General features: G+C 39.7%; 1 protein-coding gene across 1 annotated transcript in view; it reads left to right on the forward strand.

The window, feature by feature from the left end:
• Nucleotides 1–23,419, forward strand: part of LOC102417865 (kinesin-like protein KIF13A) — a gene marked incomplete at its 3' end in the record, with an annotated part of 77,949 nt that overhangs the window by 15,322 nt on the left and 39,208 nt on the right. Inside the window, exons 3-7 of the mRNA XM_014466769.2 lie at nucleotides 11,394–11,486; nucleotides 12,487–12,667; nucleotides 15,687–15,774; nucleotides 16,897–17,031; nucleotides 17,802–17,914. Coding sequence (XP_014322255.2) covers nucleotides 11,394–11,486; nucleotides 12,487–12,667; nucleotides 15,687–15,774; nucleotides 16,897–17,031; nucleotides 17,802–17,914 — 610 coding nt within the window. The remainder of the gene's footprint in view (nucleotides 1–11,393; nucleotides 11,487–12,486; nucleotides 12,668–15,686; nucleotides 15,775–16,896; nucleotides 17,032–17,801; nucleotides 17,915–23,419) is intronic.

Below are 23,419 nucleotides of genomic sequence, written 5' to 3' on the forward strand. Positions count from 1 at the left end.
AATCAGATAGGAGTGCTCTGACTTGGAACCTAGCCAGGAACAATGCTGATGGCATTCTCCCTCCTGTCAGAGTCCTAAATGCCTGTGTTTGGTTTGGGCTTTGCCTTAGCCTCCCCTCAAGTGCAGTAGATGTTGTGCACCCCACAATCCAGAGATGTCGAGTCAAGCCTGCTTCTATATCAGAGGCAGACAGTGTGAAACACTGTTGATCAGGTAGAAATAAAGAACATTGGCTGCTTCCACAGTTGTTTTATGTGAAAATACCCTCCTGAATAACTCCACAACCTTTCTATTACACAATATTCACAGGTAAGGTGGTTTATTTCTTTCTTTCATCCTGGGTACCAAGCCCCCCCCATTACCCCCCATGAGTCAGCCACTTCATCTGGCAACAGAAAAGGCGCCGAGCTTCAATGCCAACTCCTGACTATCCCAGCTCTGTCACTGGGGTGGAAACATCCATCTGGGTAAGTCACCCACGCCGTGCCGCAAGTCAGACTCCCAGGGACTGCAGTGCTGATCGCTCTTGGATGCCACCATGGAACTTTTACCCTCATGGCCCAGTTTCTTAAGATCCTTTTACCAGCAGGTGCCTTAATGGCAAACTACTGTAGTTGATTAAAACTTAAACCTCATGTCACCAAGTTAAGCCTTAGTTCCTTTATCTGAACTCTATAGTTTTGGGTCATTTAACTTAACCCAGGTTTAAAGTCACTGCATGTGACAATTTCTGAGAGTTGCACTGTTTGAGAGAGGGGTTTACTGAAACCTGGTTCAAGTTAGGTGCATTCCTCATCCCCCCAGGTATGTGAGAAGGACCTGTCCGCTCTTGCGCCGTCCAGGTGCTCTGACTTGGAGCTGAGCCACCTGCCAAGTTCAGACTCATCAAAATTGCTATGGCTGTCAGCCCTGTTTAGAAGTGGAAAAACACCCTCACAAATGAGAAGGCCTAAGAATTCCAAATCACAAATATTGAGCTTAACTATTTTTTTTCTACATTAACTCCGATGAGAACCAGACAGTGTTTAAACTGATAAAATGATTGATCGTGTTAAAATCTTGAGTGCACTTTGTGCAGCTACTTTAGGCAAATGAGAAATATTTTGTGTATATGTCATGTCCAGCCTTGTATTGCCATACCTCATATTTTATTCAGCCATGATCTACATGAGGCTGCCTTGCTTAACGCAAATTGCAAATAAGACAGGGTATGACCTCCCATTTTTTTCTCCCATTTCTTAGAACATAGCCCACTGTGATGTTTCACCTTGTGCCTCTTCGGTAGCCAGATGTGAGGCATAGGGAGATAGGTGCATGTTCCCTCCCATCCCTAATTTCTTTTCTTCTGTGCTTTGCTGTCAGGGCCCTGCTATGGGGAGGGAATTGCCTTGGTTACTGAGCTCCCAAAGCACATGCCAGGAACTTTGAGTCCACTGCTGCTATTCCCAGTAGGGCAGGTTATGCATAATGTGGAGACTCGGGGTTAGCTTTTCAAAGATCTGTATCACATGTGACTCAGGGCTGGGTGGGTCAGTCGGTAACTGTGCTTGCAGAAATTCCACACAGGAGCCTCTCTAATGTTCTGACATTGTGTTATGGGTTGCTTTGGGCATGCCTGTGTTTTAAGACTTGTCCACACGGTTATAGGAGGTCTAATCATAAACCCCACAGAGGAAATTGGCATCTTGGTCATGGTTACTAACAAGCGAGGTCAGGTTTGTTCTGTGGCTCCCTGCATCAGGCCTGTGGAGCTGACTTCTGCAGAGAGGCCACCTCCGCTCTGGCATCAGTCCAGCTGAAAAGCCTCAAGGCTTTACTTGGCTTGTCTGGGATAGAAGCATATTCCTCGATCCTCCTTCCCACAGGACTTCTGAACTTTCCCTTATGGGCTGGTCCGAGTCCCCTAGACAAACAGCACTTCTTTCTGTTTAAGTGTAGTCGGGAAACATTTAGCGTGTGGATAGTGCATCTTTTGTGGATTTCTTGATTCCTACCATCCAGTATAAATACTCCTTTCTTATGTGAACTTGGCTTCTTAAAGCAGTCGGCAAGTGTTTTTTTCCTATGATGAAAAAGGGGACTGCTGTGTTTAAAAAATAGAAATGAACAAAGCAGAAAACCTTCAGTCTTTTGGATAAATCAGACTCTCCTTAATAGACCCTATAAGGATCTACTTTGAGATCTAATATTTTCTCTCTATCACCGAGTGAATTGTAGCCACCGTTTGTATTTTGTGGCGAGCTGGTCCTGTTAAGGACCCTAAGAGGCTGTATAAAGAGTCTACGGTGTCTTTTCAGGCTTGGTTGGCAGCCTGGTCTTTTTCATAGTTGTCTCTTATTGTACTGGTGGTGCCCTGAAAGTCCCAAAACCAAAAAAACTTGATGAAGTATAACCCCAGCCAGGGATTCATACAGCTAAAAGGGCACCGGAATAGAAAATGAAGGAACACTTTATAAGGATATGTTTCTAGTCACAATTTTATTGATATGATCTTATGTTGTTTTTCCCCCATACCTTTCTGAGATATGTTAATGTTGTCAAAGAATGGCAAATATTTTTCCTGCACTGAACAACATGGGTTGGCAAGTAATGGTACTGTTCCTTATTCCTCTCCTCATCATGACCCAAAACACACATATACCCTTAACACACACATAACCCTCACATAACATACCCAACACACACACACACACACACACACACACACACACACACACCATACACACTTGTTCACATACACATCCCTGTTTTTCTCAGTGGAATTTTAAAAGTGGAACCTCTATGGGATCTAGAGAAATAGCAATAAATGATAATAAATGATTCCTTTAATTTTTTTCCAAAAATAGGTGTTTTTTATTTTTGAAATTGGATTACCTCAAAAAATTGTTGCAAAGATGGGGCAACTTTTTAAGGAAAAGAGATAATCACCTCCTTCTCTATCCCGGAATTAATTATAGTAGATGAAAGGTTTAAGGGGTGATATTAATAATAGATATTAACTAAAATATATTCCAGACTTATAATGGCTAGGCACTATGGTAAGGGCTTTACCTGTATTGCCTCATTAAATCATACAGCAGCCCAGTAGGTAGCAGCTATTATTCCTGATTTTCCAATGAAGAAATGAAAAGCTTGCCCAAGGTTACACAGCTAAGGAGTAGAGTTTGAAATAAAACTATAAAAAACAAAAACAACAAAACTGGAAGAAAATATGGGTGAATACCTATATAATTTGGTATAATCCAAAGGATTTAGGAATCACAACATATACCATAGGTGAAAATTATAAAGGAAAAGATGAAAGATTTGAATATGCAAGACCAAATGCTTCTGTGTGATAAAGAACAACATAAGACCGAAAAGAAAAATATTTACAACATATGATAGATCAAAGGTTGATATCCTTACTATATGATGAGCATTTTGAAATTAATAAGTTAAAAAAATCAATGACGAAACCAATTTATTAAAATAAACATCGGACTCAACCAATTTATTAAATAATAAATTCAAATGGGCAATAAACTATGAAAAGGAAAATTTTAATCTAACAAAACAGGAGGGTTTTTTTTTCTACTGACAGTCAAAACAAGGAAGAATGATAATAGCTAGTATTGAGGGTCTAGCACAAAGGACTCATGCATTACTAAGAGGACTTAGTAATTTGATTTTTTGGAGTTTTGCCTAGTAAAGTCAATAGAAAAGTGCACAACGGTAAATATGTAAGGATATTACAGAAAAAAAAAAGAAAAAGGAAATAATCTAAATATCCATAATAGAGAACTGATTATATCAGCTAAGAATACCATGGAAAGCTTGAGCAGCTATAAAACAATGTTAATGTTGATGTATCTTTGCAGGGGTGGGAGAGTATTCCTTATTTCTTGTCTTTAAAGAGAATAAATTTCCCTGGAGACATGAAACCATATAAAATGTATTCCAGTCTCTCTAGACTCTAGTCTTGCTTATATTTGTAAAAAATACATGAACTTTACAATAATTCTTTTTATTTATTCTTTTACAAATTATGCTTCAAGATAGTTATTTAAAAATGAAAAGGGGAAAAATTCTTTCCAGAAACACAGAATAATTGTTTTCTACTTTTTCATAGTCCATTTGTGTTTTCCAAATTTTCACTTCCTAGTCTAATTTAAACCTTTATTAAATATGATAAACATGAATTATATTGTGTTTGTCAAATGTAACTAAATAGCTACCTTAAAGAATTTGAGTTTTTGGAAAGCATATGTAAATATTTAGTGAGAATCAGAGAGATTAGCTTATTTTTTCAGTCCCACATTTTTTTTTTCAAGATTCAGGAGGTTATTGTATGTGTCATTAAAAGTGTAATCTGTGATTTTTTTTTATTACAATTATCCAATTAGTAGGTGCATATCATGTCGACATGTTTATTCACACCACAGTGCTTTATTGTTAACAAAGGCTATTGTGGTCTTTAGGGGCTCATTAGAATTTCAAAAACAGTCATAATTTTTTTAAAAATATATTTTATTGATTTTTTACAGAGAGGAAGAGAGAGGGATAGAGAGTTAGAAACATCGATGAGAGAGAAACATCCATCAGCTGCCTTCTGCACACCCCCTACTGGGGATGTGCCTGCAACCAAGGTACATGCCCTTGACCGGAATCGAACCTGGGACCCTTGAGTCTGCAGGCCGATGCCCTATCCACTGAGCCAAACCGGTTAGGGCTAAAAACAGTCATAATTTGACCAAAGTGGAACCTGTAATACAATTAAATATTTCTTTTTTAAGTTCAACACACAATATTTTGATGCCTCAGTCATCGCTAATGAAAAACAGGTTCCCAATTAAATGTCAGTCTTTACAGCAATGTCAGCATAGGAATGTCTGTCCTACTGTGTGCCACTCACTCTGCAAAGATGCAGCAACTCCTGTTTTTAAAGGAGCTCGCAATGCATTGGTAGAGAAAAAAACATAGCACTGTCTGATGAGTTCTGGGAGATTGTAGAAAATACCATGAGATGAGAAGGGAGCAGCTGATTTCCAATGTCACAAAGCATTAAGCCACCAATTATGGATAGGCATCAGCCTTGACATTCAGAAGCCAATACAGACAGACCCAGGCCCTGCCACAAACCAGTGGTGTGATCTTGGCAAATGACTTACTCTTTTAGAGCCCCAGTCTCCTATGGATCACAGTCTATATCCACTCTACCTGGGTATTGCAGGAATTCACTGATATAAAATATGTAATGTATACTACACACAGAACAGTTGATAAAAATTCTCTTCTTCTCAGTAGCATAACTAATAACATTATACAAATTAAATAGGTTAATTCACACCCTATTTAGTATTTACAGTAATGTGGACCTAGGCTAAACTTAAGTTTATTCTTATATTTTTGTATCCTGGAGAATTCTTTGATCTTTTGGTTTATTTTTCATGCGGTTTTAGTGTACACATTCTGAGTTGGTATTTTATTTTCACTTGACATATCACAAACCTATTCCATGTATCTCTATAGCATTGTTTCTTTTTTTTCAAGTAATGATCTTTAATTTAAAGGCCATTCCTACCAAGGAAAAAGAAACATTGTGATTTTTCCCTTGAAAGGACATCAAGAAAATAATTCCTCATCATTCTAGCCTCTCAGCATCAGAAACCAGAAGTAATACGTTTCACCACCTGAGGTATCAATTCTTAATTGGTTAATGACTCCCGGCTCTGTGCAGCCAGTGGCGTAAGCTCTTGACCAGTTCTTCTCTGCAGTTGAGTCCTTTCATCAACTCAAGCTCTTGCTTGCTTTCAAGTTGCTAAATATGAATTGATCTATAGATTCAATGCAATTCCCATCAAAATACCAACGGCATATTTCACAGACCTAGAACAAACTCTCCAAAAATTCATATGGAATAAAAAAAGACACCAAATAGCCACAGCAATCCTGAGAAAGAACAAAGTTGGAAGAATCACAATACCAGATATAAAGCTACATTACAAAGCAACTGTCCTCAAAACTGCCAGCTACTGGCACAAGAACAAACCTATAGACCAATGGAACAGAACAGAGAACCAAGAAATTGACCCAAGTCATTACACTCAACTAATATTTGACAGAGGAGGCAAGAGCATACAATGGAGTCAAGATAGTCTCTTCAATAAATGGTGTTGGGAAAATTGGTCAGATACATGCAAAAAAATGAAACTAGACCACCAACTTATACCATACACAAAAACAAACTCAAAATGGATAAAGGATTTAAACGTAAGACGGGAAACCAGAAAAATCTTAGAAGAATCCAAAGGCAGCAAAATATTAGACATATATCATAGCAATATCTTTACCAATACAGCTCCTAGGACAATGGAAACTAAGGAGAAAATAAACAAATGGGACTTCATCAAAATAAAAGGCTTCTGCACAGCAAAAGAAACCATCAACAAAATAACAAGAGAGCCCACTGCATGGGAGAACATATTTGCCAATGTTACATCTGGTAAGGGTTTAATCTCCAAAATTTATAGGGAACTCGTATAACTTAACAAAAGAAGATAAACAATCCAATCAAAAAATGGGCAAAGGATCTAAATAGACACTTTTTGAAAGAGGATGTACAGAAGGCCAAGAGACATATGAAACATGCTCAAAGTCACTAATCATCAGATAAATGCAAATCAAAATGACAGTGAGGTACCATCTCACACCTATCAGAATGGCTATCATCAACAAATCAACAAATGACAAGTGCTGGCAAGGATATAGAGAAAAAGGAACCCTCGTTCAGTGCTGGTGGGAATGCAGACTAGTACAGCCACTGTGGAAAACAGTATGGTGTTTCCTCAAAAAATTAAAAATGGAACTGTCATTTGACCCAGTAATACCATTTCTAGGAATATATCCCAAGAAATCAGAAACACCAATCAGAAAGGATATATGCACCCCTATGTTTATAGCAGCACAATTTACAATAGCTAAGATTTAGAAACAGCCTAAGTGCCTATCAGCAGATGAGTGTATTAAAAAAAACAGTGGTACATCCATCTACACAATGGAATACTATGCTGCTGTAAAAAAGAAAGAATTCCCATTTGCAACAGCATGGATGGACCTGGAGAGCATTATGCTAAGTGAAATGAGCCAGTCAGAGAAAGATAAATGATCTCACTAATTTGTGGAATATAATGAGCAACATAAACTGATGAACAAAAATAGATCCTGAGACCTAGAACCATTGAACAGATCATCCAACCTTAGAGGGAAGGCAGGGGGCAGGGAAGAGATCAACCAAAGGACTTGTATGCATAACCCATGGACACAGACAGTAGGGGGGTGAGGGCATGTGCTGGGGGGTGGGAATGGCCAGGGAGAGGTCAATGGGTGAAAAAGGAGACATACATAATACTTCAAACAATAAACATTTTAAATTTAAAAAAATAAAAAATAACTTACTGTCTTAGAAATAAAAGTATTGCAGTCATGAGTATGGTCAGGATGTTTGACTCTCCAAGTCTAAAGCACCTTGTCTCCACCCTCACCCACTCTTCCTGGGGACTGGTTAACCACTGTGGACGATCACACGGGGTTGCTCCAGTCATCTCCGTGTGCCAGGAGAGTGGTTCTGTTAGAATGCCTTCAAGTGGTACTTGTGAGGACTGCATTCACTTCTCACAAGCCTGTGTTTAATTCCCAGTCTTCTACACCACAGTGCTCAGCTCTGAATGTAAGGCTAGCCTCTGGGCATGGACCTTGGGAATACCTATGGAATAAGGAAGGTCCTTTGAGAAAATCTATGGGAAAAAATATTGATGTGTATGAAGGTCAGCAATAGGGTGGGTCAAATATTTTCTTCGTAAGCATAAGGCTTTAACATAAGAGCAGTTTTGAAAGTGTGTTTAGTAGATAGTAATTTGACAATACCTTCTTCTTTAGGTAGTCTTCTCAACAAACCGTGTGTTTAGCAAAGCCTCTTATAATTGTACTTAAAATAAAAATAAAAAAAGGCCACGTATTCCACCAGCATGTTTTGAATACCTCTTAGGTACCAGGCTCTGTGCTAGGTTGTTAGAAGTCAGAAATAGTGAAGTAAGGTTATATAAATTTGGTATATAAATTTGATAAATTTTCTTCCAATCCATATTTTTTACGTTAGTATCCATAGATTTCTCTCTCTGTCACACACACACACACACACACACACTATTTGATGTAAGTCTTTATATTATACTAGGGGCCCAGTGCACGAAATTCGTGCACTGGGGGGCGGGTGTCCTTCAGCCCAGCCTGCGACCCTCTCACATACTGGGAGCCCTCAGGGGATGTCCTAGTGACTGCGTAGGCCCACTCCCTGCTCCCCTTGGGGAGCGGGCCTAAGCCGCAGTCTGGCCTCCCTTTGTGGGAGGTGACCAGGCTGATCAGGGGAAGGCACCAGCCCCATCACCCTGCTGCTGCAGCCACTGCCAGTCACCGCAGCCACCAAGGTGTTTCCATCAACACAGACTCCAGTCCCTTCACCATGAAAAAATGACAACTTTCTTTAGGCATTTTCAAGATGTCTCTTTGATAGGATATGACATTTCTTTATTATTTTTTTTTGTCCTCACCTGAGGATATGTTTCCATTGATTTTTAGAGAATATGGAAGAGAAAGGGAAAGACAGAGAGAAACATCAAAGTGAGAGGAACACTTTGATTGGTTCCCTCCTGCATGAGCGCTGATCTGGGCCCCAGCCAGGGAAGAGCCTGCAACCTAGGTACATGCCCTTGGTCAGAATTGAACCCAGACCCTGTGGTAGGCAGGCCGAGGCATTATCCACTGAGCCAAACCGGCTAGGGCAGGATATGATATTTCTTAGCCCCTCCAGCAGCAGACCTTCATTTTTTTTCTCCAGGAGTGAGGTGGAAAAACCCTACATCACCTTCTTGGATTTTATTACCCAAGTTACTAAGAATATTACCAGTGGCATACAGGGAGCTTAGCCAATGAGCCGTCAGAAAAGGTGTTTCCTCTGTAGTTCACACCGATCCCCGGCTCAGCCCCTGCCCAGGCCTCAGGCCTCTGACCGGGGCGTTAGGCCTGGGCAGGGGACCCCCAGCCCTGTGCGATCGATGGGCTGGCTCCACCTCCCCGGGTGGCATCTGGCGCTGCCCACCCCGCCTCCCTGGTCCCGATCTGCAGCCCGGATCCTGTGGGCGACGTCTGGCACTGCCCACCCCACCTGCAGTATGCAAATTTACCAGCCATCTTTGTTGGGTTAATTTGAATACTCTTCTGATTGTCTGGTGGGCTTAGCGAAGGTATGGTCAATTAGCATCTTTGTCTTTTATTAGTGTAGATGTACTACAGTCTTAACATGACTTCTTTTATTCAACAATGTTTTTGAATTCTAGCATTGTTTATACACAAATTCTTAGGTTTATCTGTTTGTTTTTACATGACTTGTAGTATTACATCATATAAAATAGTCACTTTATCCACTCCCTTACAAATGGGCATTTAACTTGATTGCAACTTATAGTAGAATAAATAATGCTTCTATGAGCATCCTTTACAAGAGTCCCTTGTGTCCTAGGCTAGATGCCTCACAGTGAGTCAGACAATGAGGGAAGATTTCCTTTTATAGGTGCTGTTAGGTTTTCCTTCACAATGGCTGCATTTGTTTATTCTTACAACAGCTTGTGAAAATACCTATTTCCTCAATCCAGCTATAGTTCATGTTGTCAACATTTTAGTTTTTGTCAGTCTAAGGGTTGAAAATATTATATTTTGTTTCACATTTACACATTCTTAAGAATTCGATTCTGCAACCAAGATATGTCATAGTATAACAAAGGACTGCTAAAATCAGATCCAACTTTGCATAAAAGAAGGACATATACCCAAAAGCTTTTATTTATTTATTTTTTGTTTGGTTTTGTTAATCCTCACCCGAGAATATTTTTCCATTGATTTTTAGGTATAGTGGAAGAGAGAGGGAAAGACAGAGAGAAACATCGATGTGAGAGAGACATATTGATTGGTTGCCTCCCACATGTGCCCTGACCAGGGCCTGGCCAGGGAGGAGCCTGCAACCGAGGTATGTGCCCTTGACTGGAATCGAACCCAGGACCCTTCGGTCTGCAGTCCAAAGCTCTATCCTTTGAGCCAAACTGGCTAGGGCCCAAAAGCTTTTATTATGTTGCATTATTTCCAAATGTAAAAGAAATTGTCATGTAGGATAAAAAGGTTAAATGGGCTCATTTTTTCAATAAATATTAATTTAAAATTTTGTACTAGGCACCAGGATTACAAAGATAAACAGATTATAGTCTCTGACACAGTCAGGGGGTATCATGCCATTGGAGGCAAGTGGTACTTAAACCAGTAGTTTCTGCAAAGGCTGTAATAGTGGATGTTCTGAGGACTGTAAGAGCATGGCAGAAGGAGAACACCATTTTCATTCTCTTAATCATGGTGGAATGAATGTTACCAATTTCAAAGAGTAGTAAAAGAAACCTTAAGTGTTTAAAAAGATTTTCAGACTTTCAGCTGTATGCTACGGATGCTATCGTAATATTTACTAGTGTATTAAATGACAACTCCCCCAAGAGCTGCAGTAAGCTATAGACGGGCTCACCAAAGAGAGCTTGTCCCTGAACCCCCCGTGAGAACACAGGTGAGAGGTGTCTGTGCTCAACTCATCACCTCCACCAGCAATAAACGGCTTCGAAGCACGTGGCAGGTACTTATCCCCATGCTACGTGCAGAGGTGCACGCATATACCGAAACGTGTATGGCATGGTTCCGCATCATGAGAATCCAGCTCAGAATCCAGATGAGGAAATAAGAGAATTCATGTTTCATGACATTTTAATGCTAACTCATGAGAAGAAATGAAACCAAATTTAAATGATACTTCCATATGGCCTACTAACAATGGGAAGGAAACTTTAATGCCTTGAAGAGAAATGCCTTAGATTACAGTGGTTCTCAACCTTGGCTGCACATTAGAATCACCTGGGAATCTTTTTAAAATCCTGATTTCTGGGCCTCATCCTCTGGAAATTCTGTTTCTTTGTTTTGGGGTGAGGCCACAACAATAGTAACAAAGAAACAGAATTTCCGGAGGATGAGGCCCAGAAATCAGGATTTTAAAAAGAGTCCCAGGTGATTCTAATGTGCAGCCAAGGTTGAGAACCACTGCCTTAGAAGGAAGCAGTAGGTAGAATCATAAATCGATCCAGGTACTGAGCTGTAGTTAAGAAGAATAAATAAAATTGCATGCATTAAGCTAGTAACTTGGTCCTACACATGGTAGGCACACAGTAATTCACTTTTAACATCTTTTTGAAGTTAGAGAATGCTGTTAACTGAGACTCAGTTATTAATACAAATATATCAAGAAACATCTTTTTTTTTTTCATTTGTAGGTCAAGAGGTGGTTTTCAAGTGCCTTGGGGAAGGAATTCTTGAAAAAGCCTTTCAGGGGTATAACGCTTGTATTTTTGCATATGGACAGACAGGTAAGTCCTTGCTTTTATTTACAGTCAATGATATTACATGTGCATTTCTTAAAACATAGAAGTAGAAAACACTTTGGGAAGCAACAGAAAAAATGCTTCTGCCTTTGTGGTTAAACTGAATTAGGAATTAGGTGATCAAAAGGAACCCTCTTTTTGATGACTCAACAGTTTTGGTAATTGAGTAATTTTAGTGTTAATGAGCAAACCTAGTTTCAAACTATTAAATGTAATTTTCCTAAATTATAGCTTTAACTTGTATTTGAACTAGAAAAATAATTACCATTTTCTCAGTACAAATCTTATAGTAAAAACTATTTTTAAAAACTCTTGGCATCATTCTATAACAGAGGACTGTCACTGGGATACAGAATGATGATGGATTACTACACCTAGGCTCGTGGCACAGTTGGTTGAAACAAGTAAAACAAAAACATACTAGTGTCTCAGCCATTAATTCTCTGAGCCACCATGATTTCAACTATAAAGTTAGAATAAATCCATCAATCATAACAATACTGCCTCTGGTCACATTGCAGGACAACTAGGAGACTCAGATAAGAGAATATATATCAAAGCACTTTCACAAACAAAATAGTTTGGGGTAATTACTGTTAATGTTACTTGATACTGTATAGTTGCTGCTTACAATGGTTATATTTGTGTTTTCCACCTGTAGATGAGGTGCCCTCTGGATCTCACAATGAGAGTGAAACTAGAAGCCATGAGTGTAATAGAAAGAAGAGTAGCCTTGGTCTAGGGAGCAGGGTGGGGGGGGTCAATGGGGGAAGAGGGAGGGAGACATCTGTAATACTTTCAACAATAAAGAACATTTTTTTTTAAAGAAAGAATAGTAACCGTATTGTTTGAGGGTTGGCCCTGGGGGCCAAGTTTGCCTCTTCCACTGTGACCTTGGATGATATATGTAGAAGACTTATGTGGTGGAATCATTACATTTTGCTTCCTTGTTTATGCTCCTTTCTTTCTGCTTGCTCTTCTCCAGGCTCAGGAAAATCCTTCTCTATGATGGGCAATGCTGAGCAGCTGGGCCTCATCCCAAGGCTCTGCTGTGCTTTATTTAAAAGGATCTCTCTGGAGCAAAATGAGTCACAGACCTTTAAAGTGGAAGTATCCTATATGGAAATTTATAATGAGAAAGTTCGAGATCTTTTGGACCCCAAAGGGTAAGTTAGGGGGTGAAATTAAGCTTGTACTAGAGGTAATAATTTTAAATGATCCTAAAGCTAAAGCTTCAAGTGAATATTTATTTGAGCCTTGGTCACTACTCTGGTTTCCATTCATTTACTGAGGAATCATCAGCTCTCCAAGCCAATTGGTATGCCCAGTATACATAGTTTATACCAGCGGTCGCCAGCCTTTCGGACCTCATGGACCACCAGTTGGCGACCACTGGTTTATACCATATTCATGTATAATGTTGCTTATATATGCCATTTAAAAAAGATGTTTTTGCTATTTGTATTATTTTGGCCACCATGGTTTATTCATAAAAATTGAGTTAAAATGTCACATTGGCCCTGGCCGGTGTGGCTCAATTGGTTGGAGTATCATCCTATACACCAGAAGGTCAGGGGATCAATTCCTGGTCAGCACACATAGCTAGGTTACAGGTTTGATCCTGGTCAGGGCACGTAAGGGAGGCAACAGATGGATCTCTCTCTCTCTCTCTCCCCCTCCTTCCCTCCCTCCCCCCTCCCCCCAACCTCCCTCCCTTCTGTTTCTAAAAATCAATGAAAATGTCCTCGGGTGAGGATTCAAAAAAAAGACACATTGGTCCTTCCATTTGCGTTGGGAAGCAGCACCTCTAAATTGGAGGTAAAGTAGTTGAAGGATTGAAATCACCCAGCCCAGGCAAGTCATTCTCTTCCCGGGCTATGCATTGAAATCAGGGGGAGGGCTTTTAAAGATACACCGGCCTGAGCCCCACCCACATAGGCTAGGATTCAGTAGACATAGGGGAAAACCCATGCATCTGTATTTTTAAAAAACTAGGTGATAAAAACAAAATGAGTTTGATTCATAGAAGGAGAGGGCCATTAACTTTTTTTAATTAAATGTTTTTTACTGATTTAAGGAATATATATTTATAAAATTTAGAAAATGGGCAATATGTAAGAAGAAATAAAAATGACCTATAATCTCACCACTCAAAAATAACCACTGTTAATACTTTGGTGCATTTTGATCCTATATTTCAAATTTATGATGTGTGTGTGTTGAAGTCATTCTCTAAATATAGTTCAATATTCTGAATTTTCTGTGTAACAAAATGAACACTTTCTCTTGTTATTAAAAATATTTTAAGTGCTTTTAGCAGCTGTATAATTAAGGTTATAATCAAAGGCATAAGATCAAAATTATGGGTAATAAGGAGTAACCCACTCATAGGAAATGTTTATGAACTATTTAATGCATGTGGAAGAACATTTACAACACATGTATGATATAAAGAATAATAAAACCAAAGACTATCCTACATGTTCTTTAATAAATAGAACATGACCAATATTTTTGAAGCCTCCTATATGTTCCTCTTGGATCCCATTCTATTCTCTACCCCTTCTTATCTTCCTCTTCTTTAAAGTTAATGCATACTTTTGCATAATTCTTAACTATGTATAAGTGACATCATAGTTATACGTGTCCTTTGGTGACTTACTCAATGATTCGTTCATTCTGATATATTAAGTAATAAGTCATTACTTTTTACTACTCTTTAGTATTCCGTTGTATGATTATACCATAATTTATTTACCCCCATTTTGATATATTAAGTAATAAGGCATTACTTTTTACTACTCTGTAGTATTCCGTTGTATGATTATACCATACTTTATTTATCCCATCTCCTGTCATTTGTGTAGTTGTCACTTTTTACCACTGCAGTGCTGCTCTGAGCATTCTTGTACAGTTCTCCTGGTGTACAAATGCATGCGTTTCTAAGGAATACATCTAGGGGTGGAATTGTAGGTCAAAGATAAAGATACTGAATCTTTAACTTTATTTGGTACTGTGGGACTGTTTTCCAAAGTGATTGTACCAGTTCACATTCCCAGCAGCAGTGTTCACGAATTCCAGATGTCAGACGCCATCACAGGCACTTGATATTGTGCTAAATTGACTTTTTCTGGCTCATGAGTAACATTAAAGATTCTCTGGTTGTGCAAGCAGAGTGAGCTGAGTTCTGGGTCTGTGTGCATCAAAGTCGCCCTTGTAAATGTGTGCATTTGGTCTGCCCCTGTTTAGAGTATAGAAGAATTGCTCATTGTCACATTGAATTTGCCATCATTAAAGTTAGTAATACCTATTTTGTAGGGTTGTAAGATTAAGTGGGAAAACTGAAATGTTCTTAGAAGACCTGGGGAAGCATCAGTGGTTCTTAGGTCCTTTTTTCCACACTTGAGTGATGCTAAGCACTGACTCTTGATTTGAAAGGTGATTAATATCTGATGCCATGAAAAAGATGACTGACATATACAATATAGTCATAATCTGTGTCGCTTTGCTTTTCATCTCAATCACCTGTTGATACACTGTTCAAATGGGTTCCAAACCATGTTTGCCATTTAAAATTTAAAAGAGCCCTAAAATCTTCACCAGCAGAGGCAATTCTAAAGGCAGGATAAATATCAGTAACTGCAAGCAACTGCTGTGCTGTAATATCACTTTCTGTATGAAATTGTCAGCATCGAAGCAGCATAAATCAATACAGACTTGGAAGAGTAAATTAAAAATAAAACAGAACACTTCAATATTGTTTACTGTGTGGTCCAAATATTAAGATATTATTTACTGAGAATGTGCTTATTTATAAAATAGCCTTGAGTTGTTAAATTCAGTTCTGGAATGTTCTTCGCTTTGTCTTCTTTTTTTTTCCTCCTGTGAAGTTCATCTACTAAAGCAAGTTGGCCTAACCTAGCATTCTGTGTGCCGGCTGTTTAGTTTGGAAGAGGAGATAGAAATTTTAAAATAGTAAGTTACTTTAAATAGAAGTCAGAGTATAAAAAACATTTCTGGAAAAGAATGCTATCTTGCTGATCTAAATAAAGTAGCTTTTAGGACATTTTTTTATTATTAAAAAAGTTATTTTGAAACTGCCATCTTGGTTTATGAATACTTAAAAAGAAAGAAAGCCTCCGAGTTTTGTCTGATTCATTCATTCCTTTTTTCTTTCTCCTGAAGGAGTAGACAGTCTCTTAAAGTTCGAGAGCATAAAGTTTTGGGACCGTATGTAGATGGTTTATCCCAACTGGCTGTCACTAGTTTTGAGGTAAGTGTTTTTGTTTTAAAATGTCATTAAATAACTGACAGTAAATTGAAGTATGTGAGTAATATTGAATTTATTTTTATGTGAAAGCTTTATAGCATATTGATATCATTCATGGGCTCCAAGGACCCAGGGATCAACACACCCCAAACAGAAAAAAGGGGCCTTTCATCACACTCCTCAAATGTAAAGAGTATCTGGTATTTAATTCAACCTTTTCTCTTTGATAGGGTCCCCTGCCTTAGTTTCCATTACTTTTCACTCTTCTGTTTCTTCTATTTTTTGGAATCAGTCCTCTCTCCATTTTCCTACTTCTTGATTTTTATGCCTTCTTACATCCTGACTTGATGTTGTACCTTGGTTTTTATTGTCATTGCTTTGGAAATCTCCTAACACAAACTGCTACCTGTTGCTGAAGAAAGCCAATGAATGAATGAGCAAATACATCCCTAAACTTAGTCTTGCTATCTCTGTGTTGTGCCTATCCTGTCTTCACTCAGCATGACTAAAATTAATCCGTGAGGTAACTCTCTAGCCATTTAAATGAAGACATTTTTCAGATGGGTACTAGACTTGTTGGAGTGATCACTCTGTGAACTTCAGTGTCTTGTGAATACTTTCTTTATAAGGTTCATTCATCAAACATTGCATAAGAATCCATAGGTTCTAAGTGTTGTAAGGCAGTACAAAGGTGAATAAGGAAAATTCCCTGGAGAGCCATAGTGTTGGAGGATAGAGGCAAATAAGTGAGCGTAAATAGCTAGAGTTGTTAAGCCCAAAGAGTTCTAATAAAGTAAGATAATCACCATTATTGCACATCTGGAGTGCTCAATAAATATTAGCTCTTTTGTTCCCTAGTAACTTGCAAAGGAAAGAATTGGTAATTAACAGAGAAAGAAGATAGTTGTGGGTAAGAAAGAAGGGGGAACATTTCATATACTAGGAAGCACCGAGGGAGGAGGAAACTGAACCATGCTCGGTGAAGGGGCGGGGGCGGGCGGGGGGCGGGTTATGAAAGGGTGGTGGCGAATGAGTCAGAGGATCATAATTAATACATACACCTGGTGGGCAGGACTGTGGTCATATGTTTTTGCTTATAATGTTTTCCTTGTGCTTTGCCTTTAGGATATTGAGTCACTGATGTCTGAGGGAAATAAGTCTCGGACGGTAGCTGCTACCAACATGAATGAAGAAAGTAGCCGCTCGCACGCCGTGTTCAACATCATAGTCACACAGACACTTTATGACTTGCAGTCTGGGGTGAGGGACTGGGCAGACCCTTTGCTGGCAGTAAAACATCTTAAAGTATCTGCATGGGTGATGTGTTTCGTGGTTGGGTTTAGCAGCTGAAAAATTTGTGCTGGTTCTTCTACGTACCTTGCTTAAATCATTTAATTTCTTAGGTCTTTCCCCAAAATGTATACACACTTTAACAACTGATAGCTCAATTTTGAAAATGAAATGTATTTTAATAAACAAACTTTATATGTATTTAAATGTGTGTATACATTTTTGAGGACAACCTATATATAACCTTTTTTAATTGAATTTCTTGTGTGAACTCTCTGAAGAGCATCATGATGTCACCAGACAGCTTTTAATATGTATTCTTTCATACTGAAACTCACCTAAAAGCAACTGAGTCTACCTCACTGTCATTAAGGGATATTAAAGAGGAAACCTCAACATTTAGCCTAAAGAGCACTTTCTCAAAAGAAGAGCTGTTTGACCTGAATGCGCAGGAATCCTCAAGCCCTAGTATTTCCTCATAGGCACGTAAAATCTCCAGCTTCCTGGGTGCATTCTGGATTGCTTCCCAGCTGCTGTACAGAATGCTACAGTACCGCACCAACTTAAATTTTGACTATAAGTTGCTAGTCCAGATAACTGACGGTTTCAGATCTTGAGACGTTAGCCTCGCTGTAGCGGATGGCTGCTCGGTTGCTCTCAGTTACAGTGCTGACATATATGTAGAAATCATTCGGTTTCTGTGTTCACATGCGTTGTTTCTCTCTGTCCCCTGCACCCAGAACTCTGGAGAGAAAGTCAGCAAGGTCAGCTTGGTGGACCTGGCTGGAAGCGAAAGAGTGTCCAAAACAGGAGCCGCCGGAGAGCGACTGAAAGAAGGCAGCAACATTAACAAGTAAGGTGCCTGTGCTGCCCTGGAGCATCGCATCCAGTGGCCTGTGTGTTGGGGGTCAGACGGCTCTGATCACAGGCGGTTTGGAGTCTATCCGCTTTGGTAAACTGCGTCGAGGAAAAACAACAGCCTCCTCAATTGAGATGCATGAAGTTATTCAAGCTACGAGCAAGTTATTCAACCTGCTCAAACATTCTACAGATATTTAGTGTATCATTGTTTGTAATGTAGACTTAGGTAAGTGCAAATCACAATTCCATAAGTAAAATCATGTAGTAAATTAACTCAGGGAGCTTATGCTGAAAAGAAAGTCTGCTTCGAATCTCTTCGTAAGGCTAATACTGTTTAAACATCAGTACCTCAAAAAAAAACACTTACCAGTTATTGACTAACTGCCAAACGGAAATCTCACTATGTGCCTTGAGGACCTACAGGGTGCCCAGTGAGCAGGGAAGGCTGGAAGCAGAGGGGGCAGCTGTGTAGGAGTTTGCCAGGGAGACAAAGGAGATGAAGGCATCCTCACGGAGCGCGCAGCACAGGCACAGACAGTGAGGACTTGTCTTCCAGGAGTGCAGTGTCCCAGGTGGCTCCTGCTGTGCAACAGGAAGTCTCCCTGCTTTCCAGCAGGAGAGGGAGTGGAGTTTGCCTTTAAGAGGGTGCACTCAGGCCAGACTGCCTGAGGTTAATCCTGCCTCCACCACTTACTACATCTATAAGTATCATAGGCAAGTGACTTCACCTCTCCGTGCTTCATTTTTCTCATCTGTAATATGGGGATAATAACCGTACCTACTTCATGGAATTGTTTGGGATTAAATGCCCACAATGTGCTTAGAACAATGCCTGGCACATAGTATGCACTGAATAAAATTAATTGTTGTGGCTATTGTTTTTATAATTCATATAAACAGTATAATCATTATCTTTATGCCAAGTTCAGCAGAAAGCAGTTTAGTTTGTACTTGTAATATATGTGTCTTACAACATATACTTGGGGTTTGTTTGGGACAGAAGGTGACAAGAGTTAATATATTCGGGAACATGTCTGTGCAGCTGGCATTTTAAAATGTTGTTAGCAGATTAGAATTTTAGTATACACCAGTTTAAAATTAGAAGTAAAATACCACCCCCTCTTTCCAGTGGACATCGGCATACTCACTGCAAAGACTGCTGCTTTAGAAGTTAATCTCCCGTTCTAATAACAAAGGATTTTGCTGTGTTTTGTGACAAAGCATGTTAGGAGCCAGACTGGCACTACTGCTCTGCATTCCAAAATGAGCTCAGGATGGGAAAGCAGAAATGGGAGTGTGAGGGAGCAGGTACCAAGGAAGAGACTGTTAGCCGTCCTAGAGACCTGTCTACTGGTGCTGAGCCATACCAGCCCTTTGCCTGCTGGCTGGGATTGTGGGGAAACGCTGAAGATTCTATGCTGTGAATTGTGGGAATTTAGAATATGGCCTTGAAGTATAATGATCACTAACTCTTATTGACCTCTTGCAACGTGCCAGGCATTATCCTGAATGTTCTGTGTTGCAAGTCATCTGGTCCTCACTTCAGCATTGTGAAAGGGGTCTGTTACTCCATTTGCAGACAAGGAAACCAAGGCAGAGAGCAGTTGCATAATGTGTCCAGAGTCACAAAGCTCTAAGTGTGGATCTTGGATTTGGGGACAGGCAATCTGGCCGCAGAGCCCAGGCTCACCGCTGTGCTGTAGTTGGGGTGACCATGTGTTCTGTTTGCCTGAAAGAAGTTCTGATTAATACTTTTGTTCCAGAGTAGATATTACCATTGCCTCCTTCGATTCGGACACTGAATTATGTAGTATCCCAAACTGGATTACCTCAAGGCCACACGATAACATGATTATGATCCTCCAGCACCTGACTCTTTTCCATAATGACTGTGGATGTCTGTCAAGTTGGTCTTGTGCTCTCCCCAAAATAAATGGCTGGAAGGGAGTGGAACTCCCTCTGAACCCTTTCTCCTGAGCCTTAGTCCAGGGCTATTTTCTTTAGTCCCACATCTCTCTAATCTCCCTGAGTTGGCACTTATGTGCCAAGAGCCCAGTATGGATCCAGGTCTCCACCAGGTGTCCTCCAAGTTCTCGGCATGGTCATCAGTATGTAGTAACTGAATGAATGGAGCATTTTTTCTTTTTACAATAAGACAGTGCTGTAATCTGCACAACTGTGTTAGAGGCCTTCATAGAAATTGCGACTCACAATCCCTTACCTGTGATTCCAAAACCCCAAAACTCCCAAAGTGCTTTTTTTCTTCATAGCACACTTGTTGGTAAACTCTCATTCGGCTATCTCTAGTCTTTATCTATATTCCTAATCTTTATTTACTTACTTAATGTTACTATTCATAAGTTTAACTGTAGAATTGTTCATGTATTTTACTATGGATTGCTGTCCCAGATCCCGCCAGTGGTCATGTATAGTGTGTGAACTTTCTAAAATCCAAAATATTCTGAATTTTAAGACACATGTAGCCCCAAGAGTTATAGATAAGCGATATGGAGCTGCACTTTTTTATCCATTTGGAAAATATGGTTTGAACACTGAGCATAAGGATACGGGGATGAGTGAATAAGATGGGACCCTGGCCCCAGGGACTTCAAAGTCCAGTGGGAGCCCCCTTGGAAGGGCAGCATTAGTACATGAAGTGCCATAGACACTTGCACAGGGAACACGGGTGACAATACAGCTGGAAGGTCAGGGGGGCTTCTAGAGCAGCTACTATCGTTTCTTGGTTATAGAAACTAGCCTTATGACCTTTATGTGCCTCAGTGGCCTCATCTGTAAAATGTGGATGAGGACACAACCCTACGAGTAGGACTATTAAAAGGATTAAATTAGTTTCTCATTGCAAAGTACTTATGACAGTGCCCAGGACATAGCAAGCTCTATATAAGTGTGTATTAATAAAGTAAAATAATATAATAAATTGAAACTGCTGCCTGATCGTTCCACAAATGGCTTTTTAAGCCTTAAAATCAGTACCCAGTTGTGTGCTAAAATTAAAGAAATCTCTGATGTTTTCTAAGCTCTCGGCCTCCTATTTGGGCTTCTATTGATGGGACATTAATAATCCTCTTAAGCAGACCTGTCAGGGGCATCACACAGACGTTAGTGTATGCTTAATGGGCTGTGGATTTAGGAGCTTCATCTCTTCTTAAGCTCTTAAGAGGTTTAAAGCGCATGATTCCTTCATTTTTAGAGCTAAGGCTTGTGTGACTTCACCGCCACAGCCTGTTCAGGGTTTGATAGTCATCTGCAGACCATCTTCACAGGGGACTGATCTGAAAAATCAGTCTGCTGCTCCACTTGTCTATGGAGGGTTGAATGAGGAAAACTTTCCTTTCTACTGGCATCTGGCTGGTTCAGCTCCCTTGAGAACTCATTTAGATCGTGGACACTCTCAAATGCCCCAAGGAATGTCATTGAAATTGGTTCCATTTTAATCTCAGCAATGGCTAGTCCTTAAATGCAAACAATGTTCATCTAATGAGGATTGTTCCCAGCCTCACTTCCATTTCAATTACTGTGGTTAATAATAAAGTATATACTGAAAATCTCTAAAAATGGGTTCTAGTGAACTTGTGCTAGAGATATTAGTATGTGACACTCCTAGGGTTCTGTTATATAATTTGTAATAATATAGTAACTTACAAGCTTAATGTTTCCAATGTTTCGTGTGACTCAGTCCTCCTTTTCTCCTTCTTGAGGACTTTCCAGGAGGATTCGTGTTCATTTCCTCTTGGGAACCCCACTTAAATGGGTATTGCCTGAACTTGTACCTAAGGAGAATAAAAATGGCTTGCTTCTGTTCATTGTTCCAGAGCAGTCAGAGATCCTTGTATATTTACACTTGTACATTGCAGGAAAAATCTGAATAAAGATCTTTACATTTAACATGAGAGACCCATAAAGGACAGAGCAAAATTCTGCTCCTTGGGGTACAGTACCCATATATTTGGGAGCTTGTGCCATTTTTACCTGTTTCTCAAAGCATTTTTGTGAAATACTAGTTCCTCCAGTGGCTTTGGGAAGGAGGGGAGGCCTGGACAAATAATTTTGAGAAGGGCTCCTAGTAAAACCTTCCTTTGGACATTCACAGTGGTAAAGCTCTGAGAAGACCTGAGTACTGACTACCTATAACTTTAACTTATTTCCTGAACTTACTTGATGACAGAATTCTAGGTGTAACATATATTAAAATCTCCAGAACTTATTTTCAAAATAACTTGTTTTTGGAAATGTTAGTATATACTTTATTATTACACTGCAGAAATTGTGATGGAAATGAGACTGGGAGTGATACTCATTAGATGAGCATTATTTGAGTTTAATGATTTGCATTAGCCACCAGTAAAGGGTGGTGAGTGGAAATGAGGTCTAGGGTATAGGTATAAGGGTTTTCTTTCTTGACAGGTAATGATACTGTCTTTTCCCTGTATTTTGCCATTTCTCCTTTACGTTTAAGAGTGGGGACTTACCCACTCTTATGGAGTACTAAACTCAAATTCACTAATTTAATCATCTTCCAAGAAATTCTTTAAAAGCCAAGAGCTGCATTCTGGCCGAACCGGTTTGGCTCAGTGGATAGAGCGTCGGCCTGCGGACTGAAGGGTCCCAGGTTCGATTCCGGTCAAGGGCATGTACCTTGGTTGCGGGCACATCCCCACTGGGGGGCGTGCAGGAGGCAGCTGATCGATCTCTCTCATCGATGTTTCTAACTCTCTATCCCTCTCCCTTCTTCTCTGTAAAAAATCAATAAAATATATTTTTTTAAAAAAAGAGCTGCATTCTGCTGTAAACAACAGAAACCAGCTATAGTGAGATCCAAAGGGTGTATTTATTTTTCTCACTTAATAGAAATTCAGAAGCTGGAACAGAACCTTAGAAATGTTGTCAGGCATATAGCTCTGCTAACCTTAGTGTGTGTTCATGTTGTCCTCATAACCTCAAGATAGCTCTACCATTCAGTGTTGCAAACAAGAAGGGGAAGGAGGAGGAATAAAGGACCACCAGCTCTGTCAGCTGAGTCTTGTACCTTTTCTATCCAGAGTACATAGCTTCCTTCAAAGCCCCTCCCAGTAATGTCTCCCTACATCTCATTGGCCAGAACTGTGTTTCATGGCTTCCTCAAGCTGCAAAGCACTCTGGAAAGTAGAGTTTTTAGCCTGACACATACTTCCCAATAAAATGAGGGTTCTGTTAATAAGAAGGGGTGCGGGGGATTTGGGGCCAGCAGCCACAGAGCATACCAATGATGGTTGTATTAGTCCTTTTTAGAAAGAGGTCCATGTTCTGTTCTTCAGTGTATTATAGACTCTGTTTTACTCCACAAACACTGAGTGCTTTCTGTAAGCCAGGCACAGTAATTGATGAAGGAATTTCTATGGCAATAGAATAACCACGGCCTCAAGATGATCAGAATCTAAGTAGAAAGAGATGGAGAAGTGGGTGTACCTTGTTTTGTTGCACTTTGCTTTATTACATT

The sequence above is a fragment of the Myotis lucifugus genome, unplaced genomic scaffold, assembly GCF_000147115.1.
Source record: "Myotis lucifugus unplaced genomic scaffold, Myoluc2.0 scaffold_356, whole genome shotgun sequence".
In the NCBI taxonomy this organism is placed as follows: domain Eukaryota; kingdom Metazoa; phylum Chordata; class Mammalia; order Chiroptera; family Vespertilionidae; genus Myotis; species Myotis lucifugus.